The sequence below is a fragment of the Neoarius graeffei genome, chromosome 12, assembly GCF_027579695.1.
Source record: "Neoarius graeffei isolate fNeoGra1 chromosome 12, fNeoGra1.pri, whole genome shotgun sequence".
In the NCBI taxonomy this organism is placed as follows: domain Eukaryota; kingdom Metazoa; phylum Chordata; class Actinopteri; order Siluriformes; family Ariidae; genus Neoarius; species Neoarius graeffei.
The window spans coordinates 7,846,160-7,861,979 of NC_083580.1; the positions used below are offsets into that span (position 1 = coordinate 7,846,160).

At 40.3% G+C, this 15,820-nt stretch overlaps 1 protein-coding gene across 5 annotated transcripts in view; it reads left to right on the forward strand.

Moving 5' to 3' along the window:
* rxraa (retinoid X receptor, alpha a) overlaps positions 1 to 15,820 on the forward strand; it is a 280,451-nt gene that overhangs the window by 73,083 nt on the left and 191,548 nt on the right. For 4 of the 5 annotated variants that reach the window (XM_060935448.1, XM_060935450.1, XM_060935449.1 and 1 more), the window contains exon 2: positions 7,558 to 7,671. In XM_060935448.1, the coding sequence (XP_060791431.1) occupies positions 7,558 to 7,671 (114 nt within the window). Of the gene's footprint in view, positions 1 to 7,557; positions 7,672 to 14,471; positions 14,499 to 15,820 lie in introns of those variants that run through there. The other variant, XM_060935453.1, reaches the window with a different exon arrangement.

Here is a 15,820-nt window from a genome sequence, read left to right on the forward strand (position 1 = left end):
TGAGGTCCTACAGTGGGACAAACCAAAGAACTCTAACAAACAAACTGTTTGTTTGTTGTTTTTAATTGTACAGGTCTACCTGGAATGTTTAAGAGTTCCCCGAGCGCGACAAACCAAAGAACCCATAAAATTATCTGAACGGGGCTCTACATTTCTGCAGTTGAGAAACGATCTACACTACCGTTCAAAAGTTTGGGGTCACCCAGACAATTTTGTGTTTTCCATGAAGAGTCACACTTTTATTTACCACCGTAAGTTGTAAAATAAATAGAAAATATAGTCAAGACATTTTTCTGGCCATTTTGAGCATTTAATCGACCCCACAAATGTGACGCTCCAGAAACTCAATCTGCTCAAAGGAAGGTCAGTTTTATAGCTTCTCTAAAGAGCTCAACTGTTTTCAGCTGTGCTAACATGATTGTACAAGGGTTTTCTAATCATCCATTAGCCTTCTGAGGCAATGAGCAAACACATTGTACCATTAGAACACTGGAGTGAGAGTTGCTGGAAATGGGCCTCTATACACCTATGGAGATATTGCACCAAAAACCACACATTTGCAGCTAGAATAGTCATTTACCACATTAGCAATGTATAGAGTGGATTTCTGATTAGTTTAAAGTGATCTTCATTGAAAAGAACAGTGCTTTTCTTTCAAAAATAAGGACATTTCAAAGTGACCCCAAACTTATATATATATATATATATATATATATATATATATATATATATATATATATATATATGAGAGAGAGAGAGAGAATCGAGGAGGAGGAAGAGGCAGCATATCAATTAGGTTCTGCTTGCGCTCTGTTTTCAAAAGCCGTGATGAATTCTGATCCCACAGAACGAAACTGAAACATGGCACAGATGCATAAATATGAGTCAAGCGTAAGACGTACTAAGAACAGTGAAAAAAACAAAATGTACGAAATGCAATATGAAAACAAAAGCGTGGAGACATGAGTGAACAATTGATTTGGAAAACTTTCAGATTATTTTGAAGACATAATTTTGAGAAAATTAATTGAATAATGGTTTTATTTCTGCTCCTGGGGCGGCACGGTGGTGTAGTGGTTAGCGCTGTCGCCTCACAGCAAGAAGGTCCTGGGTTTGAGCCCCGTGGCCGGCGAGAGCCTTTCTGTGTGGAGTTTGCATGTTCTCCCCGTGTCCGCGTGGGTTTCCTCCGGGTGCTCTGGTTTCCCCCACAGTCCAAAGACATGCAGGTTAGGTTAACTGGTGACTCTAAATTGACCGTAGGTGTGAATGTGAGTGTGAATGGTTGTCTGTGTCTATGTGTCAGCCCTGTGATGACCTGGCGACTTGTCCAGGGTGTACCCCGCCTCTCGCCCGTAGTCAGCTGGGATAGGCTCCAGCTTGCCTGCGACCCTGTAGAACAGGATAAAGCGGCTAGAGATAATGAATGAATGAATGAATGAATGAATGAATTTCTGCTCCTAAGGGCATAAATGGGATGGAACATATTTAATACCTGCCACCAGGCTTGTAGTACTTGAGTCCGACTCGTGCCCTAATTTTAAGGACTCGTGACTTGACTTGGCCTTGAACACTAATGACTCGGACTCGGACTCGTGCATTAACTGCATTCGGACTCGTAAACTGGAGACGAGGACTCGGATTTTTTCTTTATTTTTTGTAACATGCCATAATAATTTGGCATAAGATATTTATATCTACATTAATTTTTATACCAATTTCGTACAAGAGAATGCACAGTCACCTGTTCAGGAACAAACTAACATTAATGGCACTAAAATGCCTGGACAGAACGCCCCTAGGATTGTCCGCTTTGCTTATACGGACTTCTCGTGCAGTGGGAAAAAATGCACTGCTATGTGTTCCATATGTAGAAGAACTATCGAGGAGACGACGGGGACGACCTCGAACTTCAATCATCATTTGGCAAGACTCCACCCAGAGAAGGAAGTGACACGCTATGTTCATTGCTCTGTTGATAGTGGGCGGGGCTTGCTTGCTGACCGATGAACTAGCTAGTGTTAACCCTCTCTCATGTTATTTGCTCTGTTGATAGTGGGCGGGGCTTGCTAAGCGATGAACAAGCTTTTTATCTGTAGCCTGTTAACTAAAATGGGGCAGGCGAGCAGTAACGTTAGTCCGACACAGTATCAGAGACGCTTTCACATAAAGGCAGCAACAGCCACCGGCACATGGTGCGGGTCGAGTCTTGTTCTCAGACTCGACTTGAACACTGGGGACTCGAGACTGGACTCGGACTCTAGGTTTAGCAAAATACTTGCTAGCTGAAATGTAGGTGCGTGTTGAAATGGAAAAAAACTTGTATTTTCAAGACCCGAGTCTTATGATATTATGCCAATATCCTTTCAATTAAAAGAAAATAGAAAATAGAGAAAGAATAATTTGTGTTTTTTTTCTCTTAAATGCACATAGACTGCCTTTTACACAAACGACGATGTAGAGCACGTATTTGTTTTAAAGCGTCTAAAGATTGTAGACGACAGTTTGCAAACTTTTGAATGGTAGTGTATAGTACGGTTCTAATATAAGGGTTCTCCTGAAGGGACAAACTGAGAAACCGTTAAGGGTTCTACATTTAACCATTTTAAGTCGACTCGCCTTTATTTATTTTGCAGTAGTTAAAACATAACGTTCATCAAAATTAGTTAGTAGTAACATGATCCTTTAATTTGCAGAACGAGCCTTGTCCAGCACTGTTGCCAGGTCAGGGTCCATGTGGACCCGGATGCCCTTCCTGCCACAACCCTCCCATTTCCGGGCTTGGGAAACAACCAATCACACCTATGGACATTTTAGAGTAGCCAGTTAACCTAATCTGCACGTCTTTGGACTGTTGCACCCTAAGGAAACCCACACAAACACAGGGAGAACATTCAAACTTCACACAGAAAGGACCCCGTTGGCCACTGGGCTCAAACCCAGAACCTTCTTGCTGTGAGGCAACAGTGCTAACCACTACACCACTGTGCCACCCCTGTATTGTGAGATCATAACCTGGGTTTATGAATAAATCTGTTTTTTAATAACACTTGGAAGTTTTAGGTTTAAAAAAAAAGGTTCCTTGTAAGTTCTTTGGATGGTTAACGAGTCAAACGTTCTAAAAGGGTTCGACAGAATGCTCTGCTCTAGGTTTCTGCATAGAATTTTCAAATATTCGTGCACACTGACAACCCGAAGACGTCTTAAGGATGTTCGGTAAAACTTGAATGAAAAAATACGCCTTGTTGTATCAAATCCGTCCAACTGGAATCATCCGACCAAGATAAGTTCATGTTGTAGTTGTTTTTTATTATTTAATTTAATTTCAGACTTACTTTAAAACTTGAAATAACAGTAAATGTATCTGTTCTTGTTCTCATTCTAATGGTATCCATGAGTCATATAAATGAGATTAGTATGCAGAATGACCTACGACCTCCAAAATGCAGCTCTGGCATCTCTCCCTACCCCCTGCAGGCGTGCTTGTCTCATCTGGCATTTCACCAGCATAGAGTCATGTGCCACCCACTTGTTGAGCCCTGGGAAGGGGCACTGGATCCAGGGAAGCCTCGGGCATCTGCAGGCTTGAGGGCATTGGGTTATGTGGTACAGGATGGAGCTGAAAATGTTAGGGGTCAAATGGGTCACGCTGTGTCACTGAAGGGCAGAAACAGAGGCAGGAGGAGTCACGAGGTCGGTGCGTTTCTTAAAGATCCGGTTTGGAGTTTCAAAGGCATGTCATTGTGTGAGCTAGCCTGCCTGTTTATTTAGCTCTCATACGAGGTTTTAGGCTTTTCTGTACTGTGACTAAGTTGTATTTAGAAAAATAAACAAATATCTACTGTCATGTTTTCAACCATGAAGGAATGTTCATAAAAGTTAATACCTCTGGAATTATATATATATATATATATATGGGTCTGTCTCAGAAACTGGGTACTGTGGGGGTCCCCCACTAAATATACTCACAGTCAATAAACTATACAGTTTTGAATGGTGATGTTGGTTTTAATTTGAAATAAAATGATGAAAGAAATAATACAGATAAAACTAAATCTTTGATGTGAATACTCTATTCAAAATTTGGCAAAAATTCTGCAAATTTGATCTGGGACATGATAAATGGTTGACTACGTCGCATTCCCTTAAAAAGGTTGTAGTCCACTGAAAAGTCTACAGTTATCACTAATTGTATTTTAAGTTGTAACTTTATACACCTAAGGATTGGTGCGCTCACAGAATAATCATAACCGTAATAAAACATCATGCAGAATATTTCATCACCGTTGTAACTCCATTTTCCGCAAACCCAAAACCAATACGATCGTGTGTTTTGATCTAAACGGAAAGCCTCAGGGTCGAGGTCACTACCTCACCAAAAGTAGGAACTTAAAATCACTACGCCGTATAAAAATTTAGTTATAAATCTGCGATTTTGTTTTTTAAAACGAAAGCTGAAAGTTAGGTATAGAATATGTTTCTTACAGAATGTGTTACGATGGTAGCTGGTCTTGTATGAATTTCTGAGCTATAAAATGAGTTGTGGTCTGTTTTTTACCGTAGCGTGTTATTTGTGTGCGGGGAAGGACACGCATTAACAATTTGCATGTGTAGAATGGAATTTTCCACTCCAGCAGTTAGAAGTTGATCGTGCTTCCATTTGCGGTCTTTCTGTTACGCGGGTGATCTGTTCGGACGTTATCACTGAAAAGGTGAGTTTTGACGGTTTTATTTTGTTTTAGTCTTGCAGTATAAGGCAATAGAATGTTTCTTTTTCATCTTACTTTCATATTTTGTAGTGTTTGCGTATTTTTGGCCAATATTTTGCAATCATGGTCAATTTAGATCGAACTTTTGATAGAATCTACGGCCAGTCATTTTGCCCCGCCCCCACCTCGCGCCCCGTCCGGTGCGGTAGTGAGGTCCCGTTGCTCGCGCGCCACAGCAGAGACCCACGCGACCTTCAGCCGGTACAGTCGCTGTTCTTTTACCACCGCCGTTATTCTCATCTTTCCGGTGTGTTCTTGATTTTTCCATTGTGTCCTATTTCGCCGTATCAAATACCCAAACTGTATCGTATTATTCATATTTAAGTGAATAATCAATTCAGTCATCATAACTTGGCATTTTTAACCCAAGCAATCAAAAAGAGGAAATTTATTCAATATTTTCACTCATCTGTGAAGGACGGGCTTTAATTCTTCATGATGTAGTTATTTTATATGGAAATCAATTTTACAAAAGCATTTGAATTGTAATCAAAAACAATTTTCCACAGTGGAGGCCAGATAAAGCAAGATACTATCTTTATTCTTATTAAACATGACAAAAGAAACATTGGGTGTTCGGTAAATGCAAAAAAAAAAAAGTAAAATTAGAAAATTTATTTTTTGACCATAATATCCCAAATGAGAGAGCAGTTTCTGAGACGGACTCATATATATATTTCCAAAGCTTTCACTTTTAATTGCATAATCGCAACTGTAAAGTGATGTTCATGTGGAACAGAAACTATTATTTGCAATGATTCCAGTAAAAACTGAAAGCAGACTAAAGCTGTCTGATTCTGTTTTGATGATCATCTGATTCTGTATGATTCTGTTTTGATGAATGTCTGAGTCCATCTACGTCTGTTGAGACCATCTTCTTTTGTTATGAATATCATCTGATTCTGTTATGGCTGACTGAATCTGTCTGATTCTGTTATGTGACTGTCTGATTCTCTATGATTCTGTTTTGATGTCTGTCTAATTCCATCTGATTCTGTTATGAGACCACCTGATTCTGGTATGACTCTGATTCTGTCTGATTCTGTTATGAGACCATCTGATTGTGTATGATTCTGTTCTGATGACTGTCTAATTACAGCTGATTCTGTTATAAAGACCTCCTGATTCTTTTATGACTGTCTGATTCTGTTATGAGACAGTCTGATTTTGTTGAGACTAATTCTGTTATGAGACTGTTTGCTTCTGTTGAGACTGTCTGATTTGGTTATGATTCCATCTGATTCTGTTATGAGACCATCAGATTCTGTATAGTTCTGTTCTGATGACTGTCTGATTCCATCTGATTCTGTTATGAGACTGTCTCATTCTGTATAGTTCTGATGACTGTCTGATTCCGTCTGATTCTGTAATGAGACCATCTGATTCTGTATAGTTCTGTTCTGATGACTGTCTGATTCCATCTGATTCTGTAATGAGACCGTCTGATTCTGTATAGCTCTGTTCTGATGACTGTCTGATTCCGTCTGATTCTGTAATGAGACCGTCTGATTCTGTATAATTCTGTTCTGATGACTGTCTGATTCCATCTGATTCTGTTATGAGACCGTCTGATTCTGTATAGTTCTGATGACTGTCTGACTCCATCTGATTCATTATGAGACCGTCCGATTCTGTATAGTTCTGTTCTGATGACTGTCTGATTCCGTCTGATTCTGTTATGAGACCGTCTGATTCTGTATAGTTCTGTTCTGATGACTGTCTGATTCCATCTGATTCTGTTATGAGACCATCTGATTCTGTATAGTTCTGCTCTGATGACTGTCTGATTCCGTCTGATTCTGTTATGAGACCGTCTGATTCTGTATAGTTCTGCTCTGATGACTGTCTGATTCCATCTGATTCTGTTATGAGACCGTCTGATTCTGTATAGTTCTGTTCTGATGACTGATTCCATCTGATTCTGTTATGAGACCGTCTGATTCTCTATAGTTCTGTTCTGATGACTGTCTGATTCCATCTGATTCTGTTATGAGACCATCTGATTCTGTATAGTTCTGTTCCGATGACTGTCTAATTCCATCTGATTCTGTTATGAGACCATCTGATTCTGTATAGTTCTGTTCCAATGACTGTCTGATTCCATCTGATTCTGTTATGAGACCGTCTGATTCTGTCAAGACTGTCTGGTTCTGCTATGAGACCATCCAAATCTCTTATGAGACTGTCTGATTCTATATAGTTCCGATGACTATCTGAGTCCATCTGATTCTGTTATGAGACCGTCTGATTCTATTATGAGAACCATTTGATTCTGTTATAAAGACCGCCTGATTGTTATGACTGTCTGATTCCATTTGTTTCTGTTATAAAGACCGCCTGATTGTTTTATGACTGTCTGAATCTGTCTGTTTCTCTTACGATGCTGTCTAATTCTGTTACGACGACCATCAGATTTTGTTAACACTTTCTCATTCTATTCTGACACGTGTCTGATTCTCTATAACAAGCACCTGATTCTGTTATGATGAGCATCTGATTGTGTTTTGACAAGTGTCTTATTCTGTTATAACGACTTTCTTATTCTGTTATGACAAGCGTCTGATTCTGTATAACGACTGTCTGATTCCCTATGAGGACCGTCTGCTTCTATTATACCATCTGCCTAATTCTGTATGACAGCCTTCCCATTCTCTGTAACGAGCATCTCGTTCGATATCACAGCCTTCTGTGTGTCCAGGAGGAACCCAATAACTGTATGTTCCATGCAAACTTGAGTATCATGATCATAATGCAGATTTGATTTGACCGTATTTGTTTGTTGTTCTCGCAGGGTTCCTGAAACCCCAGTGCTCGCTGGCGCCGCCCCCTCAGAGAGGCCGCTCGGGGGAATCCTGCTCCTGTTTCAGCGGCATGTGTCCTCTCCATCAGCGCAGACTCTCCACAGGTAACACGGCCTCGTCACTCAGCAGCTGCCAGCACACAAAGCCTGCACTGTAGTCCGTCCATGGCTCGGCACATTCAAGAAGTCTTTTATGCGCTTACAGTCGAGTGCGCACACATGTACACATCACATCACTGAGTTTTCCATTCGCTTTCACTCGTGTTGAAGATTTTATGTCCAAACTGAACGACAGAGCGTCTGACGCAAAGCATACAGTTATTCCATATAGAGAGCTGTTAACACAGCAATTATCAGTCTTTCACTTTTCATCACTCGGGATGAAGAACAGCAGGTTATAGCAACCCGAGCATGACTTCGCATGGCGTTCGTGTCCTTGCGGTATGCAGAGAATGATGCATCACATCACATCACACGCATACCATTCAGCTCCAGTGTAGCTTATAGGTTACTATGGATTTGTAAAATTCACTTACAGTACAGGCTCTGTGTAGGATACGGAAGCCGAGAGAGGCCCTTCATATAATCTTTTTTTTTTATTCACCTTGTTATCCCGAGATAACGACATAATTAATTCAGGATCTCGAGAAAACAACACAACTAATTCGAGCTCTCGAGAAAACAAAACCGTTATTCCGAGATCTCGAGAAAACAAAACAATTATTCCGTGATCTCGAGAAAACAAAACAATTATTTCATGATCTCGAGTAAACAGCTGAGAAATGGTTCATTCAGGTGCGCCAAGAGACTTGTGATATGCTGACTTTGGGGCTATTTCTCATTCTGTATAGACGCAACTTTGGTCATTAGAAATGTCTGGAATAATCGATCACCTAATAAGGCAATATTTTGATCAGGGGTTGACACAGGGAGAGATTGCATTAAGTCTTTTAATAAGGGTTAATTTCAAAATTAGTCGGCGGCACCTCCGCAGAAGACTGGCCCGGCTTCGTCTCTACGGAGATACAGTGATCCAGCTGAGATCATGAAATTATTGTTTTGTTTTCTCGAGATCACGGAATAATTGTTTTGTTTTCTCGAGATCTCGAAATAACGGTTTTGTTTTCTCGAGATCTCGAATTAGTTGTGTTGTTTTCTCGAGATCCTGAATTAATTATGTCGTTATCTCAGGATAACAAGGTGAATAAAAAAAGATTATATGAAGGGCCTCTCGCGGCTTCCGTAGTAGGAAGTAACGACATATGATATAATATGATAATAAAAGTATATTTAACAGTTATTCCACGAAATCAAGTCGTACATGAGCTGATAGCCAATGAGGCACGTAGCACCGAGTTGGCTAGAAGCAATGTACGACTAGATTGAGTGGAAAAACTGCTTTATTCTGTCCACATTCACAGGATTTTGCAAAACAGAGCATTTTTTTATTTTTTGCAAATTCGGTAATTAAAAACTTTATACAAAACGTCTGACAAAATCATTTCCGCTTAGAATGTAAACAAACCTGCGACATGACAATAGCAATTTGTGGAAAATGCTATAATAATAATAATAATAATGATAATAATAATAAAAAGACACATTATTACCATCAAATATTTTTATTCCATATTTTGTTTTTGTTTTTTTTATTTTGGGGGGTTTTGTTTTCGAATCGAGTTTTTATTTCGTCCTCGGTTGGTTCAGCAACACGCTCCGACCTTTTCTTCTTCTTCTTCTTCTTCTTTAGGGTTTTTTGGTAGTTGGCAAACCAACTTAAAGGTGCATTACCGCCACCGACTGGCCTGGAGTATGGAACAGGAGATGTTGGCGGGGGAAAAAAAACTATATTCTTTTAGCTATTTCAGCGCGCCGCCATTTTGTTTTTCTCTACTCACGGTATATGAGCTGATATCCTAGTAGTAAAGTAGCCAATCAGAGCACTATGTGATGCATCAATGCAACAGCGTATCCATTTGTTTAAGCACGAGCTAGCACACATGGTTTGCATCACAACAGTGTAAATAGTCAGTTAATGCTTAATAAAGAATAAAGATATTTTTGTTATCTAAACATCTGACCTATTTTTTACTTGACAACTTTGTTGGAGGAGGTTATGTTTTTGCCTCCGTTTCCCAATGTAACTCAAAAAGTAGTGAACGGATTTGGATGAAATTTGGTGGAAAGGTGGACCATGGGCCAAGGAAGAACTGATTAGATTTTAATGCAAATCTGTATATGTATGTGAATCCAGGATCCAGATATGTATGTGGATCCAGGATTTCTTTGTCTGTTCCCAATGTAATTCAAAAAGTAATGAACAGATTTGGATGAGATTTGGAGAAAAGGTGGGCCAAGGGCCAAAGAACAATTGATTAGATTTTGACACAAATCTGGATACGTATGTGTATTTAGGATTGTTTTTTTTTTTGTCTGGTCCCAATGTAACTCAAAAAGTTGTGAATGGATTTGGATGAAATTTGGTGGAAAGGTTGGCCATGGGCCAAGAAACAACTACTTCAATTTTGTTCCAAATCTAGGTATGTCTGTGGATTCAGGCCCCAGATATGTATCCAGATCCATTTTGGCTTGGCAGAGGTATGCACTCTACCGAGTGCCTTTCTAGTTTTTACCATTTTTGGAATCAAAATGGCGAATTGATAAGCATAATTTTATCAATAGTTGATAAAATTCAAACTATACCCAACCGGATCTCTGTGACAAAACACTTTAGCAAACCAGTGATGCTAACAACATAATGGTTAATTCTGATATTTTTCTCGACGTACATTATTAGCTCACTAGCTGTAGACGATGAGCTATTACCATCACGCAGCGTCCGTCATCTGTCCACCCGTCCACAATTCACAAAAATCGCTACTCCTCCCTGAGTTTTCAATGGATTTTGCTTCTGACTGTTTTGTTCTGAAGATCAAATTGTTGTAATTGTTCTCATGAAGAGCAACTTAGCTAATTATAAACGAGCAAGGTAGCAAATTTGAATTTCCCTCCGGGGATTAATAAAGTGATTCTGAGTCGGCGGCACGGTGGTGTAGTGGTTAGCGCTGTCGCCTCACAGCAAGAAGGTCCGGGTTCGAGCCCCGTGGCCGGCGAGGGCCTTTCTGTGCGGAGTTTGCATGTTCTCCCCGTGTCCGCATGGGTTTCCTCCGGGTGCTCCGGTTTCCCCCACAGTCCAAAGACATGCAGGTTAGGTTAACTGGTGGCTCTAAACTGACCGTAGGTATGAATGTGAGTGTGAATGGTTGTCTGTGTCTATGTGTCAGCCCTGTGATGACCTGGCGACTTGTCCAGGGTGTACCCCGCCTTTCGCCCGTAGTCAGCTGGGATAGGCTCCAGCTTGCCTGCGACCCTGTAGAACAGGATAAAGCGGCTCGAGATAATGAGATGATTCTGAGTCTGGTTTCTCATGGCACGGCCGTGTGAGAGACTGCGTCGTTGATGCTCCGGTGTATTTGTTCGTTATTTGTTCAGATGCCATTCAAATGAAAGTTTAATTCATCTTTATAGGTTTTGGTTTGAGGTTTGTTTTTTTTTGTCATTTGGTTTTTGCTTTTCTTATATATATTCAGCAAGCTGCAGTGCATAAAATAGCAGCAAGACAATGTTCCAGAAGCTCATCCAAAAATTCACAGGGTGTTAATGACGGAGTAGACAAGCACTAGATTACAGGGCAGGTAGAAACCTAACTGGTGGTGAACTTTTGCTAAATGTTTGAAGTAACATGTAATCTTCACTGATGGGATTTCTGTCTGTGACATGCTTTTTCTTGTAAACTGGTTATACAGTAATTGTGGCTTCACAAAGACGCAACTAGACATGTCAGCCTTGGTTAAAAACAAGAATTGAAAAAAAAAAAACGTTTGTAAAATATTTTCACAGGCGTCTTTTGACTCTCAAGTTGGTTTCAAGCCGGAATGTTTATAGCATTAAAAAAAAAAAAAAAAAAAGATTAGCAAGAATGACTTTTTCTCAAATGCATGCACAGTGGACATGTTTGAACAGTGTCTCGGAGGTACATGTGTTTCTTTATGGAGCCGTCAGAGGACCGTGTGATTGATTAGCTACATTTTTACCGTCACGGGCCTGAGCGTGGGCGTTGTGTGTGTGTTCAGAGCAGTTACAGTCAGCCAGCACGCTTTATTGAGCTCGCTGACAGAGCAGCGAGGTGTTTTTTTTTTTTTTTACACAGGTTTGTTTGAAGGCTTGGTTGACTTTGCTGCAAAATTCAAAGCCATTTACATTTACACTCCGGTGGTAATTCTGGTATCGCTGTTCGAAGTTGCTATTAATGCCTGCTTGGATTCCACGGGGCGCTTCGGAAAGCCAGCGAGTGCCGCTGATAATTAGTTCTGTCTTTTTATTACGTTCTCCATATATCCCACATAAAAGGCGAATGGAAAGGCAGTCTTTAAAAAGGCCGCATGGCGTGGTGCGGTTTGTCGTAGGCAGATTTTAACTGGTGGCTGTGGAGAAGCCAGAGTGAGCCTAGCTGGAGTCTCACGTTTATAGAAGGAGTAATGACAACGTTTTTAATTAGGAAACGTGTCGCTGTAAATCTTACGCTGAGCCTGAAGGAGGCCAAACAAAGTGTGTGTGTGTGTGTGTGTGTGTGTGAGTAAGCGGCTGATCCGTAGCTGATCCTCCTGAACTTTTCTGCACTCACAGATGTGGCCACACTTGAGATTCCGGCGGTTTTATATTGTTTTGGATTTCCGTAAAAGCAAATCCTCGCTGGAAAGAGAGCGTGAGAAATGCAGCATCCTCGTGCTCTCGTCTCGCCAGATCATTTCAGACGTGCTGGATTTTGTTTTTCATTTGTCTAAAGGCTTGCTTTCGAAGGTGAAGTGTGAGGAGAAGGCAATTCTTTTACAAGTGTTGTATGAGGTGAGCATTTTTTTTTTTTTTTTTTAAACAGGGCTTTTTTTTTTTTTTTTTGAAGCACCTCACAATGCAGGCCTTGTCCTGAAGATTTGGGCTTCTTCTCGGCACACTGAACGGAGGAATGGAAAAGATTATCCACAGGAATGTCTGGGGTGCCCTCAAACCCAGAGCTCCACATGAGCAGCCAATGGGAGAGCGCGGGCGAGCGGCGGGCTAATTTTTTCCTGATGAACTCAGCCGCCTGCTCCTTAATGGGTTCTGATTGCCAGCTCTGAACTCACATATGGACCATGTTTGGAGAGGCTAAATTGTGGAACCAATTCGGTATTGGGCGGGGGAGAAAACGGTCACTGGCTCTGCCTTTGTTGTTTCATTAGAGCGCGTAATGGACGCACGCTGGCTCGGTGTCTGAGTCTCTCCGTCCATCCTTTTTTTCTCCAGGTGTTGTTTTTTAATAATCGCACTTTAATGACATCACTCTGGAAGGACTTACACCCAAAGACCAAGCTCTTGCCACGTATATAACTAGCATAATCGTTTCGCTTGTGCTTCAGGGGCCCTGGTGCCTTGGGGTAAACCATGGCTGCATAAATTCTGCCAATTAATTCGGTGCTTATTTATTGTCCCGAGTGCTCAGAGAGAGAGCGAGAACCTGAATTAAGCCCATAAATTTCAAGGGAATGTGGCTGACACGAGCAGAGTGTATTTTTGCTCTTTGTTTAAAGACTTGAGCTGAACCATAGACCTTCAGTAAAAAAGAAGAAAAAAACACCATGTGGTTAAGCTCCAGCAAGTGATCCAAGCATGTGTTTGTGGATCTTGTGGTCGCGGCGGGGGAGGGGATGCTGAAAGTTGAGAGGAGTCGCGGCAGCGGCCATTGCCTCCGTATGCGTTCTGGATCAGGGTCTCCGAGAGGTTAGGGGTCAAGGGAAGAGAGCTCGTTAGCTCCGACATGTTCCACACTCCTCCAATTTTAATTGGCCTTAGCCGCTGTACACACACTCCCTCGCAGCTTCCTGTTGGCCGGGTGCTCAGAGTCGATTACAGGGCCAGGCCCTCTCCTCCCTCTCAGATTCATCATCATCATCCCGCACAGTGGCTATTTTAATACGCTTATTTATTTAAGCTGCTCTTCAAAGCCAAGCCAGTGGAAGGAGACGTTTCAGTGGCCTTTTCTGTCATATGTTTTGATTTAGGTCCTTCTGAAATGAGGGTTTGCAGACTCATTTCTGGGGTCACAGCCAATAAAATGGGTTTTCTTAAGTTCATTTTAATCAGCTATTTCAGATTGTTTTAGCAGCTGGATTGTCCACCTTCAGGCGCTCTGTGTTGATTAGTAAGTACACGTACATGCTAACTATACATGCTAACATGCTAACTAGTGTGTACTCATGCATAAGGGATTTTTCCAATCAAAATTGCTCTACGCTTTTTTCCTACCTTTTAAAGGTAGACTACATTTCAGATTTTTCAAGTGTAAGTCATAAAAAAAAAAAATTTTCCCTGACATCCAATTATTTTTGTTTAGTGGACTGAAAGCGACTGAATTCGAATCACAGACTTTCAATTTTATTAGTTTTTTTAAATAGAACAGTTAATGAATTTATCTCCACGTGGCCCTAAATTCTCCGCTATTTTTTCCTGCTTCACCATGACCCAATACAAGGTACTACGTCATGCATCACATGGTGGGCTTTCCCTGTTCGCGCAAGGCATTGTGGGATACAAATTTGAAACCGGAGAGAAAAATGGAGGACGTGAGTGTGCGAATGAAATGTGAAAGACCGACTACAGTAACGGAAAGAAAGCGAGAAGAAAAGACGTTATGTTATATACGAAGGAAAGGAAACGCAGGACCAAACTAATAAATATCGGCGGTCAGCGAGCACCTCGGTGTGATCAGCTGTTCGTTTAGCGACAGAATGATGGAACTGTCAGTGTGCACTCAAAGGGAAACCTGGAGATGGCAGTAATGCAACACTGTGGATGCCAGCTGCCGTAAAACCCAAAAGAAGAAGAAAAAGGAGGAGGTAAACCTGCGCATGCACGCACACACGGACTTCCTCTGTCTGCTTGACTGCGCGAAGCGTGTGATTTCATGCGCATTATTTGCTTTAATCCCCTCAAATTAAGTAACTTCCCAGCCATAGAATGGCCTGATATTTTGTGAGAGATTACAGAAATAAACATCTATCACAATGACCACATTTCAGACGGAACTAAATTTCATCAGTTTTATGAAATCGAAAGGCTGTCTAGCTTTAACCGTGCTATATTTGTACATGATATCAAAAACATATATATATATATAAAACTAGATAATATGGAAGGCATATCATTGCCAGTAGAATATTATTTTATTTTATTTTAATGTTCATATTACAGCATATTCAATTTTCATTTTCTTTACGATTACAGCATTACCTAGATATAATTTGCATATCATATACATTTAAGTGAAGTTCATGTAATATTTATAGTTATTTATATTTATATATTGTGGGCCCGGGTCGGGCGCCGTGCTTTGCATGGGCCGAACCAAATGCAGATGAGCAAAACTTATTGTTTGGGTTCGTTTGCATTGGCTTTGTCCCATGTGGGGTGCGACATTTGACCCAGGTATAAGACAAGCTACTTATATTTTATTGTAATATTATCTCCTATAATGCACATGTGAGTATATTCCATGTAACACGTGCACTATACGTCAATAAATTATTATTATTATTATTATTATTATTATTATTATTATGTTGCACTAGTTTATTGGGTTTTTACTACAGCTAATTCTTAGTTGCTGCGATAGTGACAAATTAATTACGTTTCACTCTAAAAAAATTAAGCCAGGAAAAAAGAACTAGATGTAAATGATGGTGATAAAAACATGAGGACATGACAAGCTGCATTATTTTGTCTTATTAATGTCAAGAAAGAAAAAAAGAAAGGCTGTCATTTCGAATAACTGTTTATATAACTTATTACACTGCATTTAACACGAGTATAAATGGAAAGAGTACTTCTTCATTGTGTTCTTTAATTAATTTTTTAAAAATAATTGTGCTAAGTTGCGTTAGATGAGAGGAATTTAACAGCTTCAGGATGTATTGTTATTGGAAACTAAAATCAACTTTTGGGTGTTCAGGAAAGACAAGTTTACACCCTGTGGTTTCTTGGTAACATGACAAGCTGCATTGTTTCGTCTTATTAACTGTGAGAGAGAGAGAGAGAGAGAGAGAGAGGAGTGAAAAGAGAGAACAACTCTTTAATAGCTGTTATAGTGTAAACGTTCCATACCGTAAAACATAACTATAAATGCATAAAAAAGTGCAATGTAATTGTAATTATTAATAAA